Source organism: Scomber japonicus, chromosome 9 (assembly GCF_027409825.1).
Source record: "Scomber japonicus isolate fScoJap1 chromosome 9, fScoJap1.pri, whole genome shotgun sequence".
NCBI classification, from domain to species: Eukaryota; Metazoa; Chordata; class Actinopteri; order Scombriformes; family Scombridae; genus Scomber; species Scomber japonicus.
In genome coordinates, this window is record NC_070586.1 from 28,010,420 (window position 1) to 28,038,395 (window position 27,976).

Below are 27,976 nucleotides of genomic sequence, written 5' to 3' on the forward strand. Positions count from 1 at the left end.
TTGCAAAAAATATTCCAGATCGACATTGTACTAAAAACATTTAAATCAGTCCAAGAATTCAATTTCATCAACAAAACAATTTGAGTCCAAAGATACAACTGGACAGTTCTCTTCAGTACTTCAAGACCCAATCTGGAATATGAGTGTAGCACTCTTAAGTTTAACTTTAGGGGACAAACCAACCCAAAACATGTTTTATGGTTCATCAAATTTCAGTGAGACCTAAAAACGGACAAGATCAAAGTACAAAATGTCAGGTGATACACTCACAAACCAGATCAAGGCCTCTATGACATTTCCTGATGACAACAGTGAAGACTTCACCATGTATCTCAGATACATGTCTGGTTACATAAACTCAAAACAGATCCTGTACACTTTCACTCTGGACTGGTGTACATCATTCAGGTGATCTAAACGGTTAAAAAGGGGTTTCCCACACACACAATGATGATGACTTGCTTGAAAACAAAGAAATAGGATGTAAATCAGGATGAATATCTACAGTAAAAACAAACAAAAACACGTACTGATCCCCCTCAATATCAAATAAACAGAAAGCTGTCATGATAAAGTTACTGCTCAGTCTGAGTCACTGTCTCCCTCGCTGTCAGCCTCCTTCACGTCCGCGCTGAACTTGTACTCCTGGTCACAACCCATGTATGCGTCGCTCATGAAGTACAGAGTGTAGTTATGAACGCCCATCGCTGGTGCAACAAAGTCCAGCTTGACCTAAGGGGGGGGGGGGGGAGATAAATAAAAAAATGATGAAAATGAGCCCTCTGGGAGTTTTAGCCACAGACTACGCATGAGGTGGGCGACTCACTGACCTTTGCTTTCTGCTGAAGAGTCAGCCTCTTGATAGAGATGAGGCTGTTAGATTTGGGATCTCCTATCACCACCCACCAGCCCTCCTCGCGTTTCTGGAACAATTATTAAAAAATGAGTCATTAGAATTTAATGGAGAAAAAAAAAGTACAGAAATGAAAACAAAAATGAAAAATCACTTGGTATTTACCTGGGGGAAGAGAGGTGCGATGACCGGCCCGGTCACCTCCTCTTCTCGCTCTAGCTGAACCTGAACCAGGACTGGACTACCACTGTGAATAAACATGGATACAACAGTAACATTAGCATCCTACCCAATCTGCGTTTGAAGGAATATTAATAATATATTCCTTCATTGAGTCAGTGCTGTTGACAGAAGCGTTCACTCAGCGTACCTCTTGATGTTTTCTTTTTCTGCCACTTCATACGACAGCTCGATGTTGGGATAGCGGTTACAGAAGCGAGCCACGTCGGCCATCTGAGCGTCTGAGAGCTGCAGCAAACCAGTTCTGTCCTCGTCCTCCATCTCCATGATGTCGAAGATGCTCTCCACACCCTGATGAAATGATTAAGACAATCAGTTTTATGTAACACAGCTTAACACAAACAGCACATTCAGCTTAATGAGGAAACACTTAAGATACCTTGTCTGTGCATCGCTTGATGTGCTCTGAGGTAAAGAAGGGCAGCTGTTTGAGGTATGAATCCTTGGACCACATGGCCTGGGTGACCATCTGTGCCAGCTCCATGGCTGCCAGCGCAGGACTCAGCCAGCCGTTGCTGGAGAGGACGTCGACGCAGGCCTGGATCAGACGGATCGCCTAACAGAACAACAGAAACATTAGTTCGTTATACACACTGGAATCTAATCTAGAAATGTCTTGAGGTAAAGTTTATTCCTCTGTTCCATCCAAACCTTGCTCAAGATCTCCTCTGTGTCCGACTGCAGCTCGGCACTCAGCTGCATCCTGGAGAGGTGGGCCTGCAGCAGGAGGTTTGTCTTCACGTGGGGGTCGTTGAACTTGGGGTTGTTCAGTTTGTGAGGCACTTTCTGTGCCAGCTGAAAACCAAGAATTAGTAAAGATGTTAGCAACATTTTATTAAAGACTATATGAACTTGAAAGTATAGTGGTAAGATGGTTGATTTCTTTGTGTTTTTGTTAGCACTTTGCAATTACCTGTCGGAGAAGTGCATCCTCATGATGTCTGATGGGAATGTTCTTGTACTCAGCAGCATTGGAGATGATCTCAATTAACCCACGGATCTTTGTCTTGGCGTTCAGGGACATGCTGAACAACTCTGCCAAACCAAACCAGAAACCAACTCTGTTATTTTTTAACTCAACATATGATTTCATGCTGGAATGATCTATGACATGCATGATCACCAGCCCATGAGAACTGTATTTCAGTGAGGATAGATATTTGGGCACAAACCGATGGTGGTGTAGTTGATGTAGTAGTAGGCGGCTATCATGCCCAAGTTGAGCGGCGCAACATCCATCTCGTCCTCTATGCTGATGCACTTGGACTGCTCCAAGTCATGTAATGTATGTTCCACCAGCTCAGACAAGTGGTCTGACAGGTGACGATGGGACATGCCTGAAGACGTAAACACACAACACAACATTTTAAAGTTCCTAATATTTGGTTCAATCTACATTCACTCAACAGGCAGCAACAAGTTCTTCCCCATATCAAACAGACTGAGGCTCACCTTGCAGGTTATAGTAGTTGGGGTTCTGGGTCATACGGCGGTACAGGAATGTCCATGTCAGGTAGTCCACAGCGTCCTGCTTGTTCTCTACCGTCTTGGTGACAATCTCAGCATTGAAGTGGTCATGGAGACAGTGGTCCAAGTGAGACTCCACTGGCAGTGGCTCGTACAGGAACTTCTTGAAGAAGTCCTATCAAGATAAGAGAAAGATTGGTTTTACTGTCTTTCATTACTTCTTTGTAAACTGAACAACACAGAAAGAACAAAAGAAGAGAGGAGGAAAAGAGGTCCCTTTTACCTTTTTGGAGCCCTGACACATGATGACACAGCGTCCCTCGTCATCTAGCATAGGTCTGTTTGCCTTGCCCACCATCTGGAGGACATCGTATATGGGATAGTCCACATAACTGAAAGAAAGAGGGAGAACAGGAGAATGTCACCAAGAAAATTAGTATACAACAAAATGAGTTACATTAAACCTTCGGAGAACAGAGTGTATGAAACTAGTGGTAGCCTTACGCATGGATTTTGCCGTTGTAGTACTGGGTGTCCATGACGATGACGAGGTGTGCTGAGATATTGATGCCCCAGCAGAGTGACCGAGAGGACACCACCACCTGAACGGCACCTGGAAAAAAGACACAAGATGCCAAAATTAGATGTTTAATCTGAGACCTACAGAGACCATTAAGCTGAAAGTGCCAAGCAGCGGTGTGTCTTACCTGAGTTGAAGAGCTGCTCCACGATTTTGCGTTCAGTTGCAGACAGGCCCTCATGCAGGTAACCCACACCATTGGCCAGAGTCTCTTTCAGGGTTGCATCGTTTATTTTATCCAAGAATGGAGCAAGGTCTTTCTCGGTGCAATGCAAGAACCTACGGGAAGACAAACATTTAGTTTTGCTCCATGGTGTCAAGGAGTAAACGAGATTATAGCCCTATCAAAGTCTATTCCTCATCTACAGGTCTGATTTCTGTGTTGTGACTCACCTCTGAGGGACAACATCAGCAGCACAGAACGTGAGGATGTCGATGGCTGTGAGGCGAGTTTGTCTGCGGGATGGGACAAACACCACGGCTGGTTTGGAGGGGGAGTGCTTCATGATGGCGTGATAAACTGGCTTTGCCATGGATAGCAGGCGAGTCTGAGTGTGACTCACATTGAAACCCTAAACGGAACACGGAGAGGATCAATATGGTGTTTGCAAGTTTGTGTTAGTGACATATTTACATTTTTATAAGTGATGAATGTCTATTTTTTTTTGTTGACAAGCACGTGGTTTACAGACCTGGATGTGCAGCTCCAGAGGCACGGGCCTGACATTGGGGTGGAAGTTGAATGTGGCCGTGGTGCTGCAGCCCAGCCAGTGGGCGACGTCTTTGGCGTTAGACAGAGATGAGCTGAGGGCCACAATGCGGATGGGGCGCTCAATCTGAGAGGAGATGTACCTCATCCTTGAGCAGATGACCTCCAACACGGGCTAATGACAAGAGACAAATCACATTAACACGATACACGCTCTACAAATGACTATCACACCTAATCTGCACGACTTGCTGAATCACTGAAACAGAAAACACAGCACTTACTCCGTTTTCTCCACCGATCAGGTGTGTCTCATCCACAATGAAAAGACTGACGTTCTGGACGTTCTTCCTCTGTTTCCAGCGACGAGACAGGATGTCCCATTTGTCGGGGGTACTGACAATAATGTCTCCTTTTCCCAACAGCTTCAGATCTGTGCTAGTCTCTCCTGTCAGCAGAACCACCTTCTTGTTCAGGACATCCTGGAACTTCTGGTGCCAGTCAACAAACACCTGACAAACACAAGAATTTAAAGATGGAAATTACACACACAATGCTAGTTTAGATAAACACACCTCTAACTGGCGGATTGTGTCGTACCTGTTCAGCCAGTGCTTCCATGGGAGTGATGTAGACACAGCGGCCTTCTGCGTTGTGCAGCAGCATCCTCAGGATGGCAAACTCAGCACAGATTGTCTTTCCACTGCCGGTGGGAGCTCCCACAAACACGTTATCATCACTGTTGTACACCGCATTGAACACTAGAGGGACACAGATGATTAACATAAGTCACAATGGCAACATGAAATAGAGCTGTCCTTTGATGAACTGATTGTATTTTGTACCTTGTGTCTGAATGGGGTTGAAGAAGGGGAACTTGTTCTGGTAGAGGACCTCAAAGGCAGAGTTCCTGAGAGCGGTGACAGGCAGTGGCTGCAGATCCAGCAGCTCAGTGGGTGGGGGGTACTTCTCTGGAAGGATCAGGTGACGGAAGCTTACTGGAAGCTGAGTCTCGCAGGCTGCAAAGACACAAACAGAAAAACATAAATAAAAGAAGTCATGTGAAACTCTTCCATACAGAAACATGTGGAATTTATAAACCACACCTAAAGGCAGAATGTGTAGGATTTTCCAAAAAAAAACTATGCATAGATTTAAGCAAAAGTAATCTGCAAATCTTACACATCCTGCCTTTAAGTCAAGTTACTTACAGAGCCAGCGGTCTGACACCACACGGATGAAGTACTGCGGTGGCAGAGGTTCGAACACGGGGACAAAGAAAGTCACAAGGTGCTCGTCCTGAGCGTACTTGGCTTTGAGCAGGAAGTACTCGTGGTGGAGGATGACCTCGCTGTCCACATCCTCCACCAGGATCCAGAAAGCCTCAGATGATCCATGGATCTGTAGAGGCACATGAGAGCATGTCAGCACTCTATGAAACTAACAGTTATGCTGCAGCACATCGTGAGCTGTTAATTCATCACTGACCTTGTCGTCCCACTGGAAGTCAGGAGTGATGGTGAGCTCCACTTTCAGTGTGGAGCGGGTGATGGGCTGCAGGTGGACTGCCAGGTCCAGTTTGGGGAATTGGTGGACATATTTGTGGATGGTTTTCCCCATTTTTGGCATTCGGATCAGCTCACCTGAAGTATGACAAAGATAACTTTTAATCTCTTTTCAGGCTGTTGAGGGAATTTACTGAGTATGTGGGAGGAAGGAAACTCACCAATCTCATTATGGTTGAGGTCATAGAGACGCTCAAAGGGGAAGTTTTTCTTCTCAATCTTCTTGATCACTTCCTCTGGCAGCTTCTTGAACTGTCGCAGTGGAGACATCGACTGCCACCTGTGGACAGTGGAGACAGAGTATCAGCAGCCTGTCATCACCAACAAAACACAACTCCTTCTTGTTTGCATTTTGAAAAGAAAACATTGGCAAACTTACATTCTCTTGTCAATCATCTTGCAGAGATTCATGGTCTTGTCTGTGAGCTGAGCCCAGCCTCTGTTTAGGACAATCTCAAATATGGCCCGCATCAGCCTTCCAGCACTCTGAAAAATAAAAAGAGAGTTCAGTTTAACTTTATGACAACTTCGTTTTAATAACATTTTTATATAAAACTGACTTTCGAGTTTTTTTGTTTTCTTTGAAAATGTTTTTCATTGCCTAAAATGGACAAATGTATTTATGGAAGTTTGCATTTACATTTTCAGTCTGATGCTAAACATACTTTATGTAACATAGAAGATTCTTTGCGTCATATCAGACACAGAACTCTGTGTTTTCATTTATTTAAATAAATTCAAACCCTTTTGAAAAACAATTGAAAAAAGGCAACTCTGAGAAAAATAAATACCTAAAAGTGAATCAAAACAATGTTAAGAGAAGGTTGTATAGTACCTGTGTAACATACACCATGTCTGCCATCAGAGCAAAGCCTTCCAGTTTGAGTTGAGAGATGTACGCCTGGAGCAGCACATTGATCTGAAATAGTAAGACACAATACACAGGATGAATTTTTGAGGTGATTTAATTAATGATACTAATGAAAAACAGTCAAATAACTTGTATGTACTTGTACTTGTATGTAATCTGCCTACCAGAAGAAACAAACAGCAAGCAATGACCAAAATGTGTCAATACAATTAAATTAAAGCTTTATATTGATCAGGGGAATATTAACTTTTCTAGAGACTGCTGTAAAAAGACGGTTTACAGAGTTAATATAAAATCAATCACAATGTCTTAAGCACTAGAAATGCTTATTTGGGTTGCTAACGTATCTGTACAAATGCAACATAACTCCATGTTTATACTCTTATAATTGATTATGATAGATACCTTAGCGCTAGGCTCCTCGATGCTTTCCTTCACTGGAATAGGAACTCTTTCAAGCAGCTTCTGAAGCTCCAACTTCTCCTCCTAAAAGTCAAAGCCGTACATCAGTATTTAAATTCAACATGTTTGATTGTGTTTTGTTGAGGATTGTAAATTGACGACAACTGTCTGCAGACGACCATACCTCTCTCACTGTGATGTTCCTGAACTCTGAAGAAAGTGAAAAGACTCGGAAGAGCTCGATCTCACTGAGAGTTGGTTTCAGCAGCTGGTTGTAAGTTTGAATGGAGTCGTGAGTGATGTAGAAGTGACTGGCAATGCGGCCCAGGTCTGTAACCTTAAAATAAGAGACACAAATGTCAACCAATAAAAATGAAGACATCCAACTCATTTAAAAAGGTCATGTAATTACAGAAAACACACACTCAGCTGATAGACGTACCTGGAAGCTGCCGGTCCTCTTGTCATATTTGACCAGGCTGTTCTTGTCCAGGACGTTGGCGGCTGTGTGCACTAGATCCGTCCTGCGTCTCTCCAGCAGGGGGTCGGAGCTCCTGTCGTCATGAGAGACTCCATACAGGGTGGGGTTCCGCAGCATGCGCACATACAGGTAGGTGTAGCCGAGCCAGTTTACTGCATCCTGACACAACAAATGTGAAGTTAAAGACAGAACGAAGGACTGGAGCATTTAATCCATCTATCATTCTGGACACGCCATCACTAACCTTCACAGTCTGCACATTTCCCAGCACTATCTCAGCGTTGAGCATGTCAGCGAGCTTGCCCACCATCTGGCTCTCTATGGGCAGCTGCTGGTTGAGCAGGGACAGATAGTACTGCAGCTCTCCGTGGGATGTGATCAGGATTCCTTCTCCCTTGGTGTCATACTGAGGACGGCCAGCTCGACCAAGCATCTGAAATTAGACACAATCAATCAATCAATCCAGCCTTTACTGTTGGTGAAAGATAAAAAGCACATTTTGCTGCAACTTAGTCTGTGCACACTGACCTGCAAAATGTCCAGGGCTCCGAGTTCAGTCCATCTGCCTTTCTCAGGGCTGTACACCTGGGTTCCTTTGATGATGACAGTGTGTGCCGGCAGATTGACACCCCAAGCCAGCGTAGCGGTGGACACCAGAACCTGGATGTGTCGGTCAGCAAACAGATCCTCCACCAGTGTACGGTCCACTCTGGTCATACCGGCGTGGTGGATTGCAAAACCATAAGGCAGCAAATCCTTCAGCTCGAGGTTCTGGATAAGAAAGTTCAGGTTTCAAATCTATTGGGATCAACATCATCTTATATTAAGTGTAATTTCATGTTGCTGACGTTAGCTCACCTTGCACTGCTCTGCCTCAGTTCTCAACACTTCAGTGGATGCTGAACCCTCTCTAAGGAAAAGACCCAGTGTGTCCTTCTCCAAACACATGTCTCTTATGGCCCTGGCCGTCTTTCCTGTCTCTTTCCTGGAGTGGACAAATACCAGCACCTGTTGGAAGACAAAGGAAAGTCATCCAGCTGTAAATCAGTATATTGAGGTTCAGTTGGTAGTGTGAGGAAATCACGTATGCAGTAAGTCTGAGTGTCTACTTTATAGCAAGTCCGACAAAACATACCTGGTTCTTCCCAGCATGCTCCATGATCTTTTCATAGACGATTTCATTCATGATCTGGAAACGTTTGATGGCTTTCTTCTCTGTGATACCAACATAAGTCTGCTCCAAGGGGACTGGGCGGAAACTGCATGTTTAAAACGAATGTAGTTGTTAAGAGGCCCACTGCAAGATCTCCAAAAAATGACTTAACAAAACATATTAATCCGTTTAGTCTAAACACAACCAGCACGTACCTGTTGTCAAAGTAGAAGAGTCCTTTGGCAGGATCAACACGCAGGCAGGTGGCTACGTCCTCGTAGTTGGGCAGTGTGGCGCTGAGGCCAAGCAGACGCACATCCTCCTGGGTCAGCTCCACGTTGCGGATGGTTCTTGCCACTAGAGACTCCAACACGGGCCCACGGTCATCGTGCAGCAGGTGGATCTCATCCTGAACAACACAATTTTGTTATCCTTATTAATTTCCTGTCAAATCAAATGCATTTAAACTGAAACATCCTTTATGACAGAAGCCTTCTTCAACACTTACAATGATAATGAGGCGCACTAGCTGGGTGTAGGTACGCTCTCCACCTTTACGTGTGATGATGTCCCATTTCTCTGGGGTGCAGACAATAATCTGAGTGGCATTGATCTCCTCTTTGCAGAGCTGGTGGTCTCCTGTCAGCTCAGAGACGACGATGCCGTAACTCGCCAAACGCTGAGAGAAGAGAGAAAGTAAATCACTTAAAAATCACTTCATTCCTTCACTCAGTACAAGATGGGATTTTCCTTTTAAATGACATAACGACACGACATAGCACACTAATAGCTTGCAGCTGCATTACTCTGATACACTGCTCGAGTCAGAGATGATGGAGAAAAACAGAAGTAGAAAATCCACCTGCATCCCTGAAGCCACCGCTTTGGCAACATTTTTGCCATTTTCCCACGAGTTGTGTTCACAAAAAACGATCGTTGACAGAAAAAACTAGTTTGTAGGCTGTGCTACACACTCTGGCAAAGGTGGAGATATATTTTAAGATTCAAACTTATTTAACTCATAAGCAAAACACCTCTTTCCTACTGTAGCAAACAACAAGCTACAACCTAATTTTCACTGAAAGAAGTCATCCTCCAAGCTGAACAAATAACACAGTTTCTATGTACAGTCAGCTGTGAGACAAGTGTCCAGGTACCATCTACAAACAGCAACACTTGTTTGTGTTTAGTCAGGCCGTTGTTGTAAGGTTCCCTTCTGCCATCTAGTGGCTCTTCTTTTTCTTTTTTTTGTTTGACAGTTTGTTCCCACTTTACTGGTGAAATAAGTTATCGTTATTATATTCTAAATGTGACCCACAAAAAATATGGCGGTTATATCACTCTTAATACCGTGTAGCTTCTCTTCTAAAAGAACTAAAAAAAATAAAACCAATGATCCATCGACCTTTACAAAGTTTAGATCAAATCAAATCATGACCTTAAAATCAAAAGTCAAATCAAATGAAATCAAATGGTGGATTTGGAGAATCTTGATACCCCTAACATTTCGTACACAAAGCTCTGGAGGTCGGAGACGAGGCTCACCTTACTAAAGCTTCCCACCATCTCCTGTACTAGTGAGCGCATGGGTGCAATGTAGATGATTTTGAAGTCGTCCACATTGATGGTTCCATCCAGATTTATGTGCTTTCCAATTTCCCTCAGCATTGCCATCAGGGCTACATTGGTCTTACCAGCTCCCTGCAAACACAAAGCAATGGCAATTTTATAGGCGAAAACAGACTTGTGAGAAACTGTTATAATGTTGATGGGTTTTAACAGTCTGCTTACCGTGGGGGCACACACAAGCAGGTTCTCATCTGTCTCCATGGTGGTCTTAAACAGCTTGCTCTGAATGCGGTTCAGGGTTTTGAATCCTTCAAATCCAGCCTGTGCATACTTGGGCAGCTTCTCGATAGCAACAAGCACCTGAAGACAAAATAATATGCTTCATTTAGGACACAAAGACCTGAATCCACCGCTGCTGTAAAGCTGGGTGCTTAAAAGGTTTTCAGCAATGGGACCAACAAACCTCATCATCAGCAAAGGGTTTTGGTTTTAGGGCTGGCACATGGACTTCTTCATATCCTTTACGCTGTTTGCGAAAAGATCCATCTGGCAGCTGACATCTCTTGTTAGCCATGAAGTGGCTGCCCTGGGTGAATGCCAGGTCCTCAAGGTCTAGCAACTGTCGAGGGGCAACTGACTGTAGGGCAACAAGGATGCATAGTGTAAACATTATCTTTAGAGCACTGCACACCAGTGGTAGGGGCATCTACGCAATTTAATTACCACCAATGTAGCAATCGTTGGTTTGCTAATAGTTAAATACACCACAAATGCTAACAACTGAATACTATAACATTAGTTACCTCTCCATGTTCAATGTCCATTGCTTCCAAATCATCGACACGGGACTTCCTCACCCTCTCCCTGCGCGATCGCTCCTCCTAAAAAACACAAAAAATAACAGACGTGACTGACTAAACTAAAAGATCCTTTAAGGCAAAGTGCTTGTATAAGTTTTATGAACGATGGGTCTTACCCGAATGATATCCTCCTTCTCTGTCTCTTGCAGCTGGTAAAGAATCTTTGACAGTTCCTGATCAGACTCCATTTTCCCGATGATGCGCTCCTTTTCTGCCTCACTCTGAGCGCTTGCCAGCATGGTACAATACTGAACTGTGTATTAGAAAGTGAGTTAGCTGCAAACAGTGCGACATACAATAATGTGAAACTATGTCAGTGAATGTATCTAGTATTTTAGTAAAAATGTAAAACATATCTACTATATCTGTATGTTACTACTTTCTGATCTTCAGTTTTATGCACAACGCTTTGTTTATAGGTTGTTGTATTGTGTTTTATGTTCTTGCATGTCCATGTTTCTGTTCTGGTTTAAATCTGGGTTTTTATTAATAGTTTTCCTGGTGACCACATGGAAACGTGTGACTTACTCATGCGACGATGCTGGCGGAGGATTTTAATGAAGTCAAAGGTGTTGAAGCCGAGAAGCAACACCAGCTGGTTCTCACACTCTCTATCATCACTGGCAGTCTGAGGAAAGCAGAGAAACAAGGGCTCAGCTCGTCTGAAAAATACCTAAGAATCAGGTTTGAAACGAAATGTTCACAACAAACAAGGTGACAAACAGACCTTAAGGATTTCTAAGACTTCATCTGCTTTCTTTTGGGAGACAATGGCATCATCGTAGAAACGGCTGAGCTGACGCTGGAGCCAAAAGGCATCGATATCTCGAGGATGTAGATCCTTCTTCTTCACTGTCATCACGTCACCGGTGGCACCGAGCTGAATAAAGGAGGAATTTATTAGCTTTTTTTTTAGTGCAGTAAAACTAAAAAGATTCATTAAGATTTGTTAATTTACTGATTTAATTTGGGTCACATATTGACAAAGATGTTGCACTTACGTTGGCTGAAAGAGCGCAGCCCACATCTGCCTCCTCGCCTTCACTGTCTTCATCTGAGTGTTCATCTCGCACCTCACCAAACTGGTCTTCATCACCCTCCTTAATAACAAGGAGAGAAAAAAAACAACAATCTGTAAATCGCCTATTTGTCCAAAAAATTTCAGCATACTTTTGTTTTAGAGCCGCAAATATGGAGTTACTTAAGATTTTGAAGGAAAAACGTACCTCTTCATCGGATTCAAATTGGACGTTCACACCATACGTTTCATCGATGTTGTCATCTATGATGGAAAGATGAATTTACAATCTCAGGAATATTTGCATGAAAAACTGACTGAAATTCATAGAATTTCTGTGAGCAAATAAATACAAATGATTACTTATTCATCAACAAACCTTTGATAAACATTTCTGTGTACTTACCCATATTCTGTAAATCTTTGTCTCCGCCATAATCTGTGATCTTCTTGCCAAGATTGACCAACACATGGTAACGTGTGTCGTCAGCGGGTCCAAGAAGCTGCTCTACTTCACGCCGCCTTTCCTTGTCCCTCATTTTATCGTTCTTCAGCACTGCTAAGACTTCATCAGCAGCTCCGCACAGGATATCACGTGGCTGCAGGAAGACACAACAACCAAGTCAATGATAATTTCAGGTGTTGGTTTCTGAACAAAAACACAAGCTGAGATTGAAATAAAAGCAGCTGCTGTAGCATTCACTGACCTGATCTCCCAGAGCAGCATGGATGAAGCTGAGCAACACTTCGTAGGTTTCTCTGGTTTCTTTGGTTTTGGGTTTATACACAATACCCACCATCTCATCGATACCTTCTGACAAAAGTGTAAAGCCTTTCATTTTGTTGATATCGTGTCTATCCTCATCTCTTTTTCTTCTCCTATGTAAACAGAAAGAAATGAAAAAAGAATTAAGTTAAATGTCATTCAATGCACTCAGGATAGAGATAGTTAAAGGATCAAACATTTAATGTTTTAATCCATTTACTACCAGCCAATATACATTGTTTGATGTCAAAGGGCTTGTAGTGGACAAAGAATTGTGTGTCAACCTAGTTTCTGACCTAAGTTGTTTTTGTTGAGTCATAATACAAATAAAGTACACATTGTCCCTTAAGTGCTTTCTTGGTTCAAGTCATCATGTACTGGAGAGAATTTTGTGTCAGATGGAAAATAGCACTCACTGTTTAGCAAGCAGTATTATATTGTAATAAAGCTTATGTTATCTTATTGATTTCCTTTTGATGTTGCATTTGAAGTAAGTAAGAACATACAATATATGTAGCAATCAGCTCTAAAACCACAAATATCAAATCCCAGCAACCTTCAAACACTTGATAGTAACAGTATAATCAGAAAAGCCTCATCTGGCTACACAGTCAACAGTTATGTTGTGACAGAACTGACTTGTCTCGTCTCTCCTCAAGCTTCTGTGGTTTGGTCCTTTGAGCTTTGTCACCCATCTTGGTCCCCTCCAGCTTCCCCACCAGAGACAGCACCTCTCCCGTGGGCTCATCTCTCCGTGTGCGGTCGATCAGAGAGCGATCAGCTTGCAGCACCAAGTTGGAGTTCTACATTTCATATCAGACACAAGTCGAGCAGTCAGCAAACCAGCTAGGCTAAGTGCTAGTTAGCTGCGTGGCTAACCATAGCACGGACTAACACCAGTAAACTACAAACATACTGTTATTTTGACGATGTTAACGCGTTAAAACTGCCTCTACATTAGAGGCCACATGTTTTTCTACAAACATACTCACCGCTTTGTACTCATACTGCAGGCTACGAGCAGTAACATCCGCCATGGTGCGAGTTTTGTCTTTTAGCTTTTAGCTAAAGCACTTTTCAATCAACGTGAAGCAGTCGGTTAACTCTAAACATCAACACAGTTTTCCTCACAGTGTCTTCTTAAAGAGACGCAGAGAGCGTCGGCGCAGGATTTAGATTTGTCTCATTGATTTGTTGTGAAAATGTCCCAAGTTTTATGCAATATAATGCGTTTCACAAACGTTACAAAGGCGCCGCTAACACGAGCCAGCGCACAACAAGCCACTGTTTCCGTTTCCGGTATCAAAGGTCAGAGAGCAGCGCCCCCTGCAGGCTGCTTTCAATCGCCTAGATTCACTTAACGTTGTAATGTATTTAATATCTTGGTTTCTCAAGAACAACACAAACACGTACACTTTCTAAAAATACTTAGCAATTATCACACCTCTGTTTACTTACTCACTACTATCTGATCAAGCTGTAAATGCTTTAAATTGCTATGTGCCTTCCTCACTTCTTTGCACTATTTGTATCCTGTTGACACTTCACAGACATCGACTATGACTATCGTTTCGCCTATACATAGTCATTCTATATCTGATTGTCGTGTTATTTTGTGCATTGAGAGCCACTAAACCAGAGTCAGATAGCTTGTATGTGTAATAATACTTACACAATAAATATGATTCTCTTTTTAAAACATTTTTAAAAAAATGTAGTGTGAGTAATCATATATAATAGTAAATAAAAAAGATAAATATTTGATCATTTGAATTCTTAATTCAAGTATTCAGTCTTAATGTGAGAGTCTATATTACAACAGACTTAAACACATGATTTTACTTTTTTTAAATTTCCATTGGTTTTGAAAGTATTAAATGACAAGTTTATAATAAAAGAAAATTCTGCATCTGCCTTATACTCATGATATTTATGATGCTTGTATGATATACAAAATAATTAATAAAATGTGGAGTCAGATATGTAATGACTACAGATATATACAACAAACATCTTTCCAAAGCGATTACCTATATTTATACCACCAAAATCATTTATAATATTGTTTCTAAGTGACTACAACAGACGCCTTTTAAACTATCACAAAAGTTAATCTTAATTAGTTGATTTACGGAGTCTTGGACACATCTTGCCTTTTAAATCAGCTGGACAAGGCTCTTATAGGCCTGACATACATTATACAGCCTCCATCAATACAGTGGCTTTCATCTGTTACTTACATTTGTGGGACATTTCTTAATGCCTTGTTAAACCTCACTTTTAACACACTGCAGTTCTCTCTGGTTTATTTATGTCAGTATGCATGAGTGTCTAAAGATGTAATGTATGTTTCACGTGTGTGTGTGGGGGGGGGGGGGGGGGGGGGGTTTATGCATCATCTGCGAATATTCACTATATGCATGTGATCTATAAATGTATGTGAAAGCATTCTACATTAATATGAGTACATTTTTAAAGTTATATTTATGGAACAAATGACTTTTTATACATATGTGTTTGAAATACTGTCATACATTAGTTGTTGTTGTTACTTAATGAAATATCTTCCCTCCAAACAAAATCATACTCATGCCTAATTTACTTGACATGAGCCTGTGATGTTGCTGTTGTCTTCTTTTCTCTTTGTTGCGTGTTTGTGTATTTTCTTTGTCTCTTGCCCCTTTCTGCTTCTTTCTCTTTTTCTCTCTTCTTATTTGGTTGATATGTTTTGAAAGTAGAGGATTTTATATAAGCTCCTTGGGCTTCTTTTCCTCTCCTGCACAGTTATTTGCCTTTGTATTATAAAATATAATGTTTGTTTTATTATTGTGCATATGAATAAAAAAAATTAAAAAATAAAACACAAGAGCACATTAAAGCAAGTAGACAAGGGGGATTCACTTACTGTGGGTGTGACTTCTTTTTTTTTTTTAGATAGAAGAGTGTGTTTATATAAATTGTTTGTGGCCCCACATTACTTTCAGCCTCTTTTTACATCTGGCAGTAACATCAGCTGTTTCTATTTCTGATGTCTTACATTTACTGAGCCGACTTTCTAACCTCAATCACACTTAATGGCAGACAGAGACGGAGAGAGTGAGTGACACAGACAGCCACACGCACATCAGTGAAACAAATTACAGTTTAAAGTATGTGTGTGTGTGTGTGTGTGTGTGTGTGTGTGTTTTGTGGAGGGCAGGATTAGTGGCACTGGAGTGTCTATCAAACCCTTTTGCAAACACACGTGAAAGTGATTCAGGTCACCCTCAGTTGTACCAGGTCATATTTGGAGTGAGTTGATCCTCCTTTCATCTGTCACACTGACTGGATTTAGGAACAAATTTTGGACTTTTAACACCTTGAATCAGAGGGTTTCTTATCTAATTCGCCTCCATTGTACTCCAGACTTGTGTCCAGAAAATGTGATCTCTGTAGCTCAATGTCACAGGAGCACCACATGAGCACACCTCAGCTGTCTGAGCAGCTGTTGCCATGACACCATCTGTGAACACACTCTGCCTCAGAGCTACCAACAGGAGTGTGAGAAAACACATTGTCTCTGAAACATGCAGTGAGAGTCCTGAATTTATGACTTTAGCCTAGATAGAGTGGAACAAGATCCATTTCTTCCCGAGTCCAGGGACTAATACTTCCTGTGTGTCCTAGACAAGGTTTGGTCAAGAGTGGTTACAGTCTGTGCCGCCAGTTTCTACGTTAACATGACATGCTAACGTAGCAAGGTTAGCCAAGATAAGGTATTACAGGTTAATGCTGGAACTCTTGACGTGGTTGTTACACTATTCTTGTACTGACTGAAATTAGCACTGGGATGGTCACTTATATTCTGTACTGACTCATCACAAACTTCATCAAAACAACAGTCTCATCAGATTCACTACTCAATATAGTACAAGTGACCTGATTCTAAAAATATGACGTTAGCATTTATGATACTTTTCCAAGAAGTTTTGACTCCATTTAAAGTTGCCCTTCTGCCCTGACAGGTTTATCTGCACAGTGGAGTGTGACAGTGATGTAAACAAGCTGTTGAAATGAAGTGGAACAAACTCCATCAAAACTGTGAGGAAAAAGGTGAACTGCAATAAGTCAACACACAAGGAGGCTTAGTAATGTCTCTCTGTACAGTTTTATTTACATGATACTATTCTGTCGTAATGCTGGATAGCAAGATTATATGTAATACATAAATATCAACACAGTTTGTTGTTTTTTCATTTTTTGTACAAATTTGCATATAACTAAGAATCAGAAAGGAAAAACTCAAACGGATACATACAGTTGTCTTTTAAATGAAAAACACATCCTTACAGGGGAGAAAAGGGGGATGGGTTAACACAAGTCACAAACATACGTGGGCTTCAATGTGTCAGGCAGCCATGAAAACACACTTTGCACAGGTATGTGCACATGCACGCGCACAAATACACACACACACACACACACACACACACACACACACACACACTTCTCTACGGTGCTCTATAGCAGACGCACAGACCAACAGCTGTTAGACAGATGAGAAGTTACACCTAATCTTGGTATCTATTATTTTTCATAAATCTAGCTCTGGCATGCTCCTGTAGTTCTGTAAACATGTGCTGATAAACCGGGTAGCTCCACAGACGAAAGGGTTGGGGAACAACACACCCACTCACTCACACACACACACACACACTCACTCACGCATACACTCACACACTCTGTGCTCACATGAACGTTGTTAGCGCATTTTAAAAAAAGAAAATCATGGTTCACATACCCTAATTCCACAAATGCACTGAATACATGCGCTAACACCAGTACAATATCAATGGAAGAGAAAAAAAAGCTAATAAAACATAACAGATAATTGTCTCTCAGCAAGTAAAATGTCTGAAATCCTAGTTGAGTGATGCCAAATATTTCTGAAACACTACTACTGCAGATGAAGAGTAATTCATGCATTTATCCCATTCATTCATGTCCCTACAATACTGTAGACTAAATTCACCTATCAGACCTGCCAGGGAGGGGTGCCATCCTTCCTCCTAGGCCATATATCCACCAGGCGTCTGTGGTTACAATCTGAGCTCAGACCAGTCCGGGAACTCCTTTATCCATTATGTCTATTGCAAGTGTTTAGATTCAGTGAAATGTGGAGTAATTTTGTTTGTCCCTGTCTAGCATCATACCTCCAACATTAATGGAAAAAGCCTCATCACAATCAAACCGATCAGTCAACATAGATATGCTGATCAGAGGGTCACTGAGGCGGACTACAGAGATAGCCCATTGCTTTGCTGGGGTTGAAGCTGATGGAAAAAAAAACAAGTAAAAGGGAAGACAACAAAGCTTAACACAGCAGCTGTGAGGTAGGTAAAGCTAGGAAAGACAGAGACAAAGTAACAAAGCCCCTTGTGCACAGTGGGGGACAGTTGTGCGGTTCTCCAAACATTGACCGACTCTTGTACCAAACAGAGCATAGAACAAGAAGTTCAAAGGTTGAGGGACACAACTTGTGTGGACTTTTACTGTGTAGTTTGAATGCTTTCAAAGACCTGCCGGTGTCTGACACATGACAGGTAAAATGGCTGTCTACAGTTTGGCACAAAATGGCGCCTGGTTTGGGTGAGAGGAGCGCAGCATATTCTGGACAGTTACTCTGGGCTGCTCTTAATAAGACAATACATTTTCTTAAAAAAAAGAGGACTGAACAGCGGCAAAGTCACACCACAGAAAATAGGATAAAACAAACTAATGAATTAATCCAAAAAAAAAAAAAAAAAAGGAGAAAAGTGATCATTCATGCAGCTCCCTCCGACAGGACCTTTTCTTTTTTTTTCTTCTTTTTTCCCATTACTTTCTTGAGGTTGTAATTTTTGTAAATCAAGTCCTTTCAATTCTCACTTAGCCACTCATGCCAGTGCTCATTTCAAAAGGTTCACACTCATACTCCAGTCTTTTTCAAAAGGTGTTGTCATCGATGCCGCCACTGCTGCTGTTATGTCAAAAATCTATATTCTCTGGATCTTGTCAGCCACCACCACGGGGTTCTCTTTACGGATCTTGGCGGCAGCCTCGGCCTTGTAGTCATAGGGACAGTTGTGCTTGTCGGAGTACCGGTGGATGCCGCAGAACAGGTTTCCACAGCGACAGTCGAATCCTGGAAGCACAAAGGCCAAGGGTCAAAGCTTGAAATTATACAAGACAGGTGGTAAAACAGAATCTTCTTCATTCCATCTATTAAATGTACAGCCAACTGAGAATCAGTGACAGCATTGGTTCAGTACTCACCTGTAAGGCCCACCCTCTTGCGGCACATGAAGCATCTATTTTTCTTAGGCTTGGGAGTATCACCCTTGTTTTCGTCACAGCTAGATGAAGCTACAGGAGTGGGGCTAGAAGCAGCAGGCTGGCTTACAACTGTAGATAAAGGAGGAAACTAATTAGAGATGCAAGGGTTCATTTTCCCATAATCTGGTTTCTGCAATTTGCAAAAGCAGATGATTAATGATTTTTTTCACAGTTCTATAAGACATGCAAATGCTGCCATCTAAAAATGGTGCACGTTTGGCTCAAACTTCCCTCTATATTACATAGATAGTAATGAGTACATGCACTGTCTCTTGTTCTCTCCAGAAAATAGTGCACTACTCTGAGAAAGCTTCTGGCAGGCAGCATCAAATCTGAGAATGCCCTCTGGTGTAGAGGTATTTTTAAAACAGGTTTATTTTTAGGCAGCCTCTCTTTCTCGGAGGCAGTAAGTAAAACCAACAGTTGGGTCTAAGGTATGCGATGGAGCATCAAAAATAAACTGTGGCTACAGTGGGTCCTACAAGGCAACGTTTGCCTTAAGGAGTCTGTATGTGAGCGGTCACCTGATGTGTGTCAAATGCCTGCCAGTCTGTCTGTTTCTACAAGAGTGTTTATGTGTGTGTGTGTGTGTGTGTGTCTTACCAGGCTCTAGGGGTTCTGGCTTGTCCTCTCTCGAAATGCTCATCTCTGTCATTTGTTGAGTCACAGGAAGAGATCCTTGAACAGTTCTGAAGGTTTAAATAAAAGGGAGAAACAGGGATGAGCAGCCATCCAATGTTCACACGTTTTCCCATTTAAAAGAAAACTCCAGCTACCTGGAACATGCACAGTCTGTACTGACCTAGACATGTCTGCTGAAGAGACAGGGGAGGCATCAACCTTGGCTAGACTGGCTTCTAGTCTCTGGATGGCTGAGGCCTCTGAGGTAGGACTAGTAGCTGAGCCTGGATGAGAACAGAGTGCACTTCATGAGACAAAACAATAAACAATCACATTTCAAATCAATACAGAGCTCCAAATATTCACAATGTTGAGAAAAAACTACATAGAACACTAAACTCTCTTTGAAATAACACTGTATGGACCTTTAAATTAAGATATAACAAACTGATGTCATCTAGCACAGACTAATCATTTCAAATGTCTTTATTACACTCAAAAATGTGAAAGTGTCAGGCCATTTCCTCTGTTCCACAGAGTCTCCCTCCTCTTTTATAACGTGTTTGTCTCTCTTGAAAAACAAGTTCCAACAGGTTGCTAATGTCAAACTGTGAGAGAAACTTCGATGTTTGACCTCAGAAATGTCTCAGGGAGTGAATCCCCCCCCGAACCTTGAACACAGCCATGAAGAAAACAGCTGTCTTTCATTACACAGAGTGGAAAAACAGAGCGGGAGGGCAGGGGGAGGAGAGCTAGAGAAATACACTGACTGGCCTAGAACTAGTTGAATTTCAAAACATTGCCTACACTTCCTTGACTTCCTCCTTATCTTTGGCTGTAAATATATATATGTAAATATATATATGTTGACAAATATATGATAAACTCCTGCTGGCTTCTGAACTTAGTTTGGACTGCAATCATCAGAATTCATTATTTGTCTCTTTTATGTGTATTTATATGAGCTGACTTACCCATAGGGCTGAGGGGGCTCATCCGGTCGCTGCTCTGCTGCCGTGTAAGGTGTTCCTTATAGCATACGGAGCACATACCATTGGTTCTTGGGTTGCCATAGAAACCGCAGCCTGTGGCACACAGCATGGGCACCGGGCTCTGGTTCGTCTCTTGGGCCATTGCTGACAGAATGAGAGAGAGAGAGAGTGAGAATGATTAGACTGATCGACAGCAAGAGAGAGTGTGTTCTCCTGCGCATACACACCTCCATATGAAATACAACTGAATGCTAAACAGTTTCCCATCAAAGGAAACATTTCCCTGCGAGGGACTCTAGCCCCATAGAAACTTGTTGCAGTACCAACGAGGCAGACAGATAACAGGAGAGTCATATTATGAAAATTTCCAAGCAGCGGGCGCGTCTGTTTTGACTTGCCCTTTTGTCTGAATACAGTAATGAACGAGAATGCTTCTCAACAGGAAGTCCAGAGAACAAACAACACTCGCTGTGTTCTGTTCAGCACCTTGGCAGAAGCTGGACTCTGTTTGGTCCCACAGCTTTGTTCACTGTTGTGTCCCCCCCCTCTGTCCACCCCCTTTAAACCCTTCACACAGTTTTGAGAACAGTTGGTACAGCACTCCCAAACATTTCACAAACAATTTCTCAATTTCATGTCTGTATACAGCTTTAGGAAATTTGTACCTTTCCCTTGTTCATGACTAATTAGTTATTAGTCATAGTTATTTCGATATTACTAAAAGGTAAATTATGATATCACAGCAGACCTCCAGTTAACCCTTACATTTTACTATAATCCATGTGTCATCATTCTGTGTCATGATTATTACATGAGTATGAATGACTCTACTCGATACGTCACACTCCCTCATCAGGATATTCACTTCTTCCTTCTAGGAAAGGAGCTCTGACTCACAAACAGTGCCTCAGCCACAGAAGAGCAATAACAGCAGCCAAAACCATACACCATACACTTTTCCAAGTAAAAGACGCGCAATATTTAAGAGGAACAAACTATGCCGACACTTTCAGTAACCCTAACCCCCGCAATTTGCCTCCCCGTGAGTCTTACCACACGAGGCATTTTGAAACATCCCGAGTCACTTCTCACCGCACGCGACGAAAACAAGCGTGTTTTGTGCGTCGCTTGGCAAAACGTGCGGCCCTATGACGTTGTAGCTCTGCAATACAGCAGGAAGTTGTGTAATTTGAGACTCTGCCTTTGAGGCAACACTTCAAAAACACCTTGATGAATGAACAGACAGACAGATAGACAGGAAGGCCAAGATTAGCTGGGTAAGAGACATCCTGTCTGCAGGTTCTGCCCTGACTGTTTTACAAATCATCTGATCAACTGATATCAAGACACACACACACACACACACACACACACACACACACACACACACACACACACACACACACACACACACACACAAAAAGAAAAACAAAAAAAGATAAAGACAGTCAGGAACAACTAATGTACACAGCCACAGTATCACGTTTTCCTTGTAAACAACCTTTGGCCCTGTTGTGCTGCAACATGGCAGCTGCCTGCTTGCGTTGGTGTGAAGCTCGTCTGTATTCTGGTCACGGACACAAACAGGACAGGCAAGCTGAATGTTCCAGGAGAGGCTGGCAGTTGTTTCTGAATGTCTTGTCAGTTCACTGGAGGTACCCTGACCTCCCCAACAGACTAACAAGTGCCATTAAATCTTGAGACTACCCTCCCATAAACCCCCCCCCCCCCTTTCTTCCTCTTCTCCTCTACCCCTGCATGCTATCACCGCTGTGGCAACAAAGGGTTTCCTTGGAAAAGCCCCACAAAGACCTTCTCTCCCTTGGCGTCACGTGTTCAGCTGCTGACTGCTGAAAATACCAGGAGCATAGAGCAAGAGGTCTGTAGCTACCTTCTAGCTCAACAAAAGGAATTCAGAAAAAAGGACAGATCTGGTTTGCAGAGCTACTCAACTACACGTCTTCTTTTACTGAGCAAAACACGGCTCCAGAGGAAGGATATCTATTTAAAACATAGACTAAATCATCTGACAACATAAAAACAACATGAAAGATAGAACCAGGGAACAAGACAAGCTTCATATCTGCAAACAGATGACAGTTGACTTTGTGACACAAAGGAACAATGGACAATGTAGCTCAGCTGTCACATTTGGTCCCAGCTGTCACACACACACACACACATACACACACACACACACACACACACAACAGGCATGTTAACCGAACCTTTACAAAGACAGGGATAATAACGTAGAAGGTAAACTCAGGTTACCCATGTTTAAATCTGCCCTCCTTTCAACCTGACGTGAATTCACAGCACACTGGAGAGGCTTTAAATGTTTCATGAGTGAAGGAACTCATGCTGAAATATGACTGATCACATGAGGTATGTGTGTCTGAGATAACTGGTTGTTACACCGATGACAGATTTTTTTTTTTTTAATAACCCGTTCACAATTTGCTGGGTATTGTAAAACACATCAGACAGACAGGGCAAGTCAGGGGGTTTCCAGCACAGGACAGATTACCATCCACAATCATCCACCACCAACTTCCTTTCACACACACACACATACACACACACACACACACAAAACCCACTTACAGCAGTAACGTGAAAACTGGTCTGACTCGAAATTGTGCTGTTTCGTCTCTAAGCAGTGAAACAATTGAACCCAGTGTGAAAAACATGTGATTATTTGAAGCCAACAAAAGAGGAAGACCGTGCTCCTGTGTCAGCCGCAAGCTGAGCTCATATTTCAGGCCCTGCTGAGCTGAAAACTACTGAGTCACACTGAAGGACGGAAAGGAAAAAGCCCACTGTTGCTTTTGTCACAAGCACTGAATTATTCGCTTATATATAAAATAAGAAAAAAATATATAATTTGAGACCGACAAGAAAGCAACAGCTCAGGTGATTTTGTGAATTATCCACCAGTCTAGACAGTGTGCTCTCTGGCTCCCTTTGTTTCTTCTTTCTTCCTTTGTCTGCAATCTCTCTGCTTCCTGTTTAGTAGCTCCCCTTTTCTCACAACATTTGAAATAATAACTCCATTTTCTTCGTGTTTTCATCGTAAATAATGTGAACAGTAATCGCTTATATAATCACATTTAGTACTTATTAACGACTTGGTGGTGCCACACAGCTCCTAACACCGAGCAAACCTCAATTTCTCTTCACAGCACAAACTACTGCAAATACTTGGGGCTAAAAGCTTGTTATACATATATTTAATATTTAGCCAAATTCTCTTTGGTGATTTCACAGCTACTCTCTCGCTGTACTTTCCTATTCTGGCTGGTGATTTTTCTATTTCTAGACAGGAATTAGCTGGCTTTAGGTGCCCCATCCCCCAGCTCGAAGCAAATAGAAAAACAAGAGACAGTAACCAGCACTATAGCTAGCTCCCTCCCTTGTTTTCCCTCAACCAGACGAAGTCACGTTCAAGGGCTTGTGATATTTCCACCCAGGAGGAGGACATGATGGTGCTGTTGTAAATGTTGACAACTTCCAACCAGCAAAAGGAGAGAGAGAGAGCGAGAGAGAGAGAGAGAGAGAGAAAGGGGGCTTGTTTACCACACATAAAAACCCATCACCTGACCTTTTCAATCCACCGTTAAAGGTCGCCATGACCGACCGTCAGCTTAGTTAAACACCCTATCTCTTTGGTTGTTTACCTCGACAGGATGAGCTCTTTTTCATCCTTGTTGTTAAGAAAAAGAAGAAGAAAAAAAACAATAATCCAAGATCATCACCTGCTAGAAATCGATGAAGTTTCTCGCGAGACGACAGAAAAAGTGGCCGTTTGACTGTCTTGGCAGCAGAAAAAGGTCGAGGAGGGTTTGGGTTTTTTTTTCCAGGTCCTGAAAACGTCCTTTTCTCGTGTTTTATTTGGCGTTGTCCTCCGTGTCAGACTGGTTTAGGTGGGTTTAAACTCTCCCTTCCTCTCACCCTCCTACCTCTCTTTCTCTCTCTCTCTCTCCGTCTCCCGTTTCTTCTGGATGGATGTTTGTTTCCTTCTTTAGTAAGAGGAGTGGCGGGTGACGTCACGGGCCAAAGGACGCGTTCCTATTGGCTGCTGGCGGAGCCCCCGGAGCTCTATGTACAGTGCTGCGAGATCTGCGCCTGCGCGTAGCCAGGCTTGTGTTATTACACATGGACGCGTCATCCTACAAGGACACGAATCTTTTTATTGAGTAATCTACCTAAATTATTGCATACATGAGTAATGGTGCTGACATGGCTGAAAGGAAAAATAAAGGGTTATTAAGCACTAACAATACCCACTGTACCTACAATTTGACATATTCATCAAGTTTACAGGTTGTATATACTGTACATAACCACCTACTCTGTGTATATAAAGTAACTTTTTTTAACCTTTCAATGTTTATCTCAGCACTCCTTTCACTGTTCATTTCTTTGCACTAGCCTATTTGTATCCTGTTTACAGTTCTCAGAAACTATTTCACCTGTTTATAGTAATTCCCTGTGTATATTTCTGAAGATTGTTCTATCGTTATTTTGTTAAGAGACACTAAACCGGAATCTATTATTTGCATGTGTAAACATACTATGCCAATAATGATGATGCCTCTTTACACGAGATCCTGTCTGTTTGAGGGAGGGTTTTGTTTTGTTGGTAAAACAGCCTCACCCCTCCTGGCAGCCAGAAAGACAAGTAGATTTATAACTAGAAAGATGATATACAAGCCTGTGAGCTATGGATGACAGTAGTCAGCCCACCCATACACACACACACACACACACACACACATATACAGACACACAGACACACACATACACGCACGCACACACACACACACACACTTGTTGTGTTGACACTGAGAGTGTAAACATGTTTTCTGGGAGAGCCAAGCAGTAGAGGTGGATCAGTGGTACCACAAAATTTGATTTTGATCCAATACAAATCATACTAGGGCCAGAATCACCAACACTGATACTGATACTTTTTTGTTATTAAAAGTTGCTAACAAACTACCATATAGGGTTCGGGTATGTCATAACTTTTATGTTGAATGTTCTAAAATACGTTTACTTTACCATTTTGCCAAATTAGGCATTACTTCTTATTATTGTCTGTTAATTATTATCACATGCATGTTACAACACATGACCATAATACATTGTTTTGGTATCGATCCTATTGATTCTATATAAAATAGACTTGGTATCAGTATTTGATCCACCTACCCGTTGTGATGACTCTCATTAACATAATGCATTCATTACCCCCTGGCCTCTAACTCTAACCATCACAACTGATTGCCGCACCTCAACCCAACCCTAAAAGAAGCCTCTAATTAACCTTAACTGTGAAACTAGGCTTTAACTCTCAGACTCTAAGCCCTCTTAAAGTGAGGACTGGCCAAAATTTTTTTGGAAATGTAAAATGGATATGAACTCTGGAAAAATGTCCTTATAATCCAAAGGTCTAACACTCACATTGGTCTACACAAAGATCAACCTACAAGAGCATACACATACACACACACACACACACACACACACACACACACACACCCTTGTGTTGGCGTTGAGAATGTAAACATGTTTTCTGGGAGGTTACAAAAGATAAGATCCAAGTTGCTCGAAGACATCAGGATATTTTCAGGATGTAGCTTACATCTGTTCAGTTGGTGAACAGCTGTAGCTACCACTGATGATCCTGAGGTCATGTCCCGAGTATGGTTTCTGGGAATTTAGAGGTTTTAAGCAACCAAAGGAGGAGTTCTTATTTCACATTTACAAACGCAATAAACATGCTGAGGTTTTAAACCTGATTCAGATATTTTTAGAGTCAAGAATCCTACACGTGGACAAAAAGTAGGTCAAAAAAGTAAGCTGAAATAAAGGGTAAAGAAAAAAAAAGATATTTCTTCACCAGAATTACACTACTGACATTGTGGGACAGGCTTTCCATTCACATTTAGACAATTACATATTATTTTAAATGTAAAATTAGGATATAAAATTGGCTATGGCCCTGGTGGGAAGCATATTTCATGTCAAGCCAGAGCATGATAATGAATATTATAACAGTCAGTTAAATTTTAACATTCAACAAATCTTGTGGGCTCTTTTTCTTCATCAGATTGTTACTTTAACCCCCTCTTTTTAATGCCAATATCCACTACAGCATATCATCGACTGGTCATGTTTGTGTGAAACGTGCAAACACGTTCCTCCTATTCACTCACAGTGTGTCATGTGAGCTGTACAGTTTGCCCTGCAGGTCTAACAAGTCCTAACGTATTCCCCCACCTTGTCAGTAGAACGTCACCCTTATCCCCAGGCACTATGGGGATCAGGCCATGCAGAGCAGAAAACAACACTTTGGGGAGGCTGCTTGCCTGTGTTTGTATCTGCATTTGAGGGAACATGTTGTCATGTATCAGTGAGTGGATTCGTGGAAACTCAGAGTTAGTACAGTCTGGAAGTCAGCATGCCATCTGTTTGTTCTAGCTCGAACCGGTACTCAAGTGAAACTGGTACAAGATTTTACCAGGGAAAGTAAAAGTAGGTGCTATTGCTGAAATCTTCCCCTAACTTTCTGATGGGAGTATAGTCTAATTTATTCTTTCTCCTACTAACCCTACCCACACACATGTTTACAAAGACAACACTGGTGTCACCATAGCCTTCATGCAGTGCATGCAAATGGCAGAAGATAAGTTGTTTGTGCCTGAAACAAAGGAAACTTAAAAAGAAGGTCAACTGAAAATGTATTTGATTTACTGTATCTTACACACTGAATATGCATTGTATTACTTTAATGCCAATATGTCTCCTTTAAATAATGTTTTGTCACTAACTAACTTAACCTTTAACCCTTTTGTTCATCAAGTCTCACATTTTTTATTTACATATTTTGCCTCCTATTTATTTATTCTATTATTCTACTTATGGTATGTTCAAAAGTTCAGAAGAAAGTGAAAGAAAAAGAAAATCCACATTAACATCTCAAATATGAAAAAAAAAGTTTCACAAATTTCAGTCAAAGTTTTGTCTGTCAGGTCACAAAAATTTCAGAGGTTGAGCAAAACTGATAACATTGAGTTGTCAAATCTAATCAGTGTTGATGCTGAGAGAATATTTGCCTGATAACCACCAGCTCTCTGAAAAACTATAAAGCAGCTGGTGAGAACATGAGTCACTATAGAGTGGCTGCAAGATGGCCAGTGATTATCTGAGTCATTCTCTAGCTTTTGTTCTTCCATATAAAGCTGTGGAATGAAAACATAGAAAATAATCCATGCTTGTATTTTTCACTAATTGATTCACATGATGTATGTCCTCTTCTGCTTATCTTTCTAGGCTTTCCACAAACACACGTTGTGGTAGTAACATTAATATGCATGCAATTTACAAACAGTGTATCATTCTCTGAATAAAGTGACAGTGCAATCACATGATGCAATCGAATGACGGTGTTGACGATATCTGGTGGG

At 41.8% G+C, this 27,976-nt stretch overlaps 2 protein-coding genes across 4 annotated transcripts; both read right to left on the reverse strand.

Moving 5' to 3' along the window:
• Positions 1 to 77: 77 nt before the first annotated feature.
• snrnp200 (small nuclear ribonucleoprotein 200 (U5)) lies at positions 78 to 13,789 on the reverse strand. The gene is made up of 44 exons (XM_053325703.1): positions 13,527 to 13,789; positions 13,174 to 13,337; positions 12,476 to 12,647; positions 12,175 to 12,367; positions 11,977 to 12,032; positions 11,752 to 11,850; positions 11,478 to 11,630; positions 11,279 to 11,378; positions 10,867 to 11,003; positions 10,694 to 10,771; positions 10,354 to 10,527; positions 10,113 to 10,250; positions 9,867 to 10,022; positions 8,830 to 9,000; positions 8,537 to 8,730; positions 8,304 to 8,427; positions 8,027 to 8,176; positions 7,697 to 7,939; positions 7,413 to 7,601; positions 7,130 to 7,327; positions 6,872 to 7,024; positions 6,691 to 6,771; positions 6,250 to 6,333; positions 5,794 to 5,900; positions 5,576 to 5,694; positions 5,338 to 5,492; positions 5,061 to 5,250; positions 4,695 to 4,868; positions 4,450 to 4,610; positions 4,134 to 4,361; positions 3,833 to 4,024; positions 3,534 to 3,712; positions 3,268 to 3,419; positions 3,065 to 3,173; positions 2,844 to 2,952; positions 2,546 to 2,735; positions 2,266 to 2,430; positions 2,007 to 2,128; positions 1,745 to 1,888; positions 1,473 to 1,649; positions 1,224 to 1,384; positions 1,019 to 1,100; positions 831 to 923; positions 78 to 732 (listed from the first exon to the last, which is right to left on the reverse strand). The coding sequence occupies exons 1-44, from the start codon at positions 13,569 to 13,571 to the stop codon at positions 583 to 585; spliced, it is 6,411 nt and encodes a 2,136-aa protein (XP_053181678.1). The 5' UTR covers positions 13,572 to 13,789; the 3' UTR covers positions 78 to 582.
• A 2,873-nt stretch (positions 13,790 to 16,662) lies between these two features.
• Positions 16,663 to 24,492, reverse strand: zfand5a (zinc finger, AN1-type domain 5a). Of its 3 annotated transcripts, none has more exons than XM_053325719.1 (6): positions 24,260 to 24,492; positions 20,484 to 20,645; positions 19,691 to 19,793; positions 19,492 to 19,577; positions 18,829 to 18,957; positions 16,663 to 18,697 (listed from the first exon to the last, which is right to left on the reverse strand). In XM_053325719.1, exons 2-6 carry the CDS (start codon positions 20,641 to 20,643, stop codon positions 18,549 to 18,551), a joined length of 627 nt encoding a protein of 208 aa, XP_053181694.1. In that variant the 5' UTR covers positions 20,644 to 20,645; positions 24,260 to 24,492; the 3' UTR covers positions 16,663 to 18,548. The 3 variants fall into 3 exon arrangements, with proteins under 3 accessions (XP_053181694.1, XP_053181693.1, XP_053181695.1); XM_053325718.1 differs by having other exon boundaries at positions 24,182 to 24,492; XM_053325720.1 differs by lacking the exon at positions 24,260 to 24,492 and adding an exon at positions 24,106 to 24,176.
• Between the last annotated feature and the right edge of the window lie 3,484 nt (positions 24,493 to 27,976).

What these genes read in the sequence shown, in the direction of transcription:
- snrnp200 (XM_053325703.1), bottom strand. Translation starts at nt 13,571, where the DNA reads ATGGCGGATGTTACTGCTCGTAGCCTGCAGTATGAGTACAAAGCG. An exon ending in CTTGAGGAGAGACGAGACAA is followed by an intron (nt 12,648 to 13,173) that starts GTCAGTTCTGTC and finishes CTGTTTACATAG; the next exon opens with GAGAAGAAAAAGAGATGAGG. An exon ending in TCAAGCGATGCACAGACAAG is followed by an intron (nt 1,385 to 1,472) that starts GTATCTTAAGTG and finishes TCATTTCATCAG; the next exon opens with GGTGTGGAGAGCATCTTCGA.
- zfand5a (XM_053325718.1), bottom strand. Translation starts at nt 24,206, where the DNA reads ATGAAAAAGAGCTCATCCTGTCGAG. An exon ending in AAAGAGCTCATCCTGTCGAG is followed by an intron (nt 20,646 to 24,181) that starts GTAAACAACCAA and finishes TCATTCTGTCAG; the next exon opens with CAATGGCCCAAGAGACGAAC. An exon ending in TCTTCAGCAGACATGTCTAG is followed by an intron (nt 19,578 to 19,690) that starts GTCAGTACAGAC and finishes TTAAACCTTCAG; the next exon opens with AACTGTTCAAGGATCTCTTC.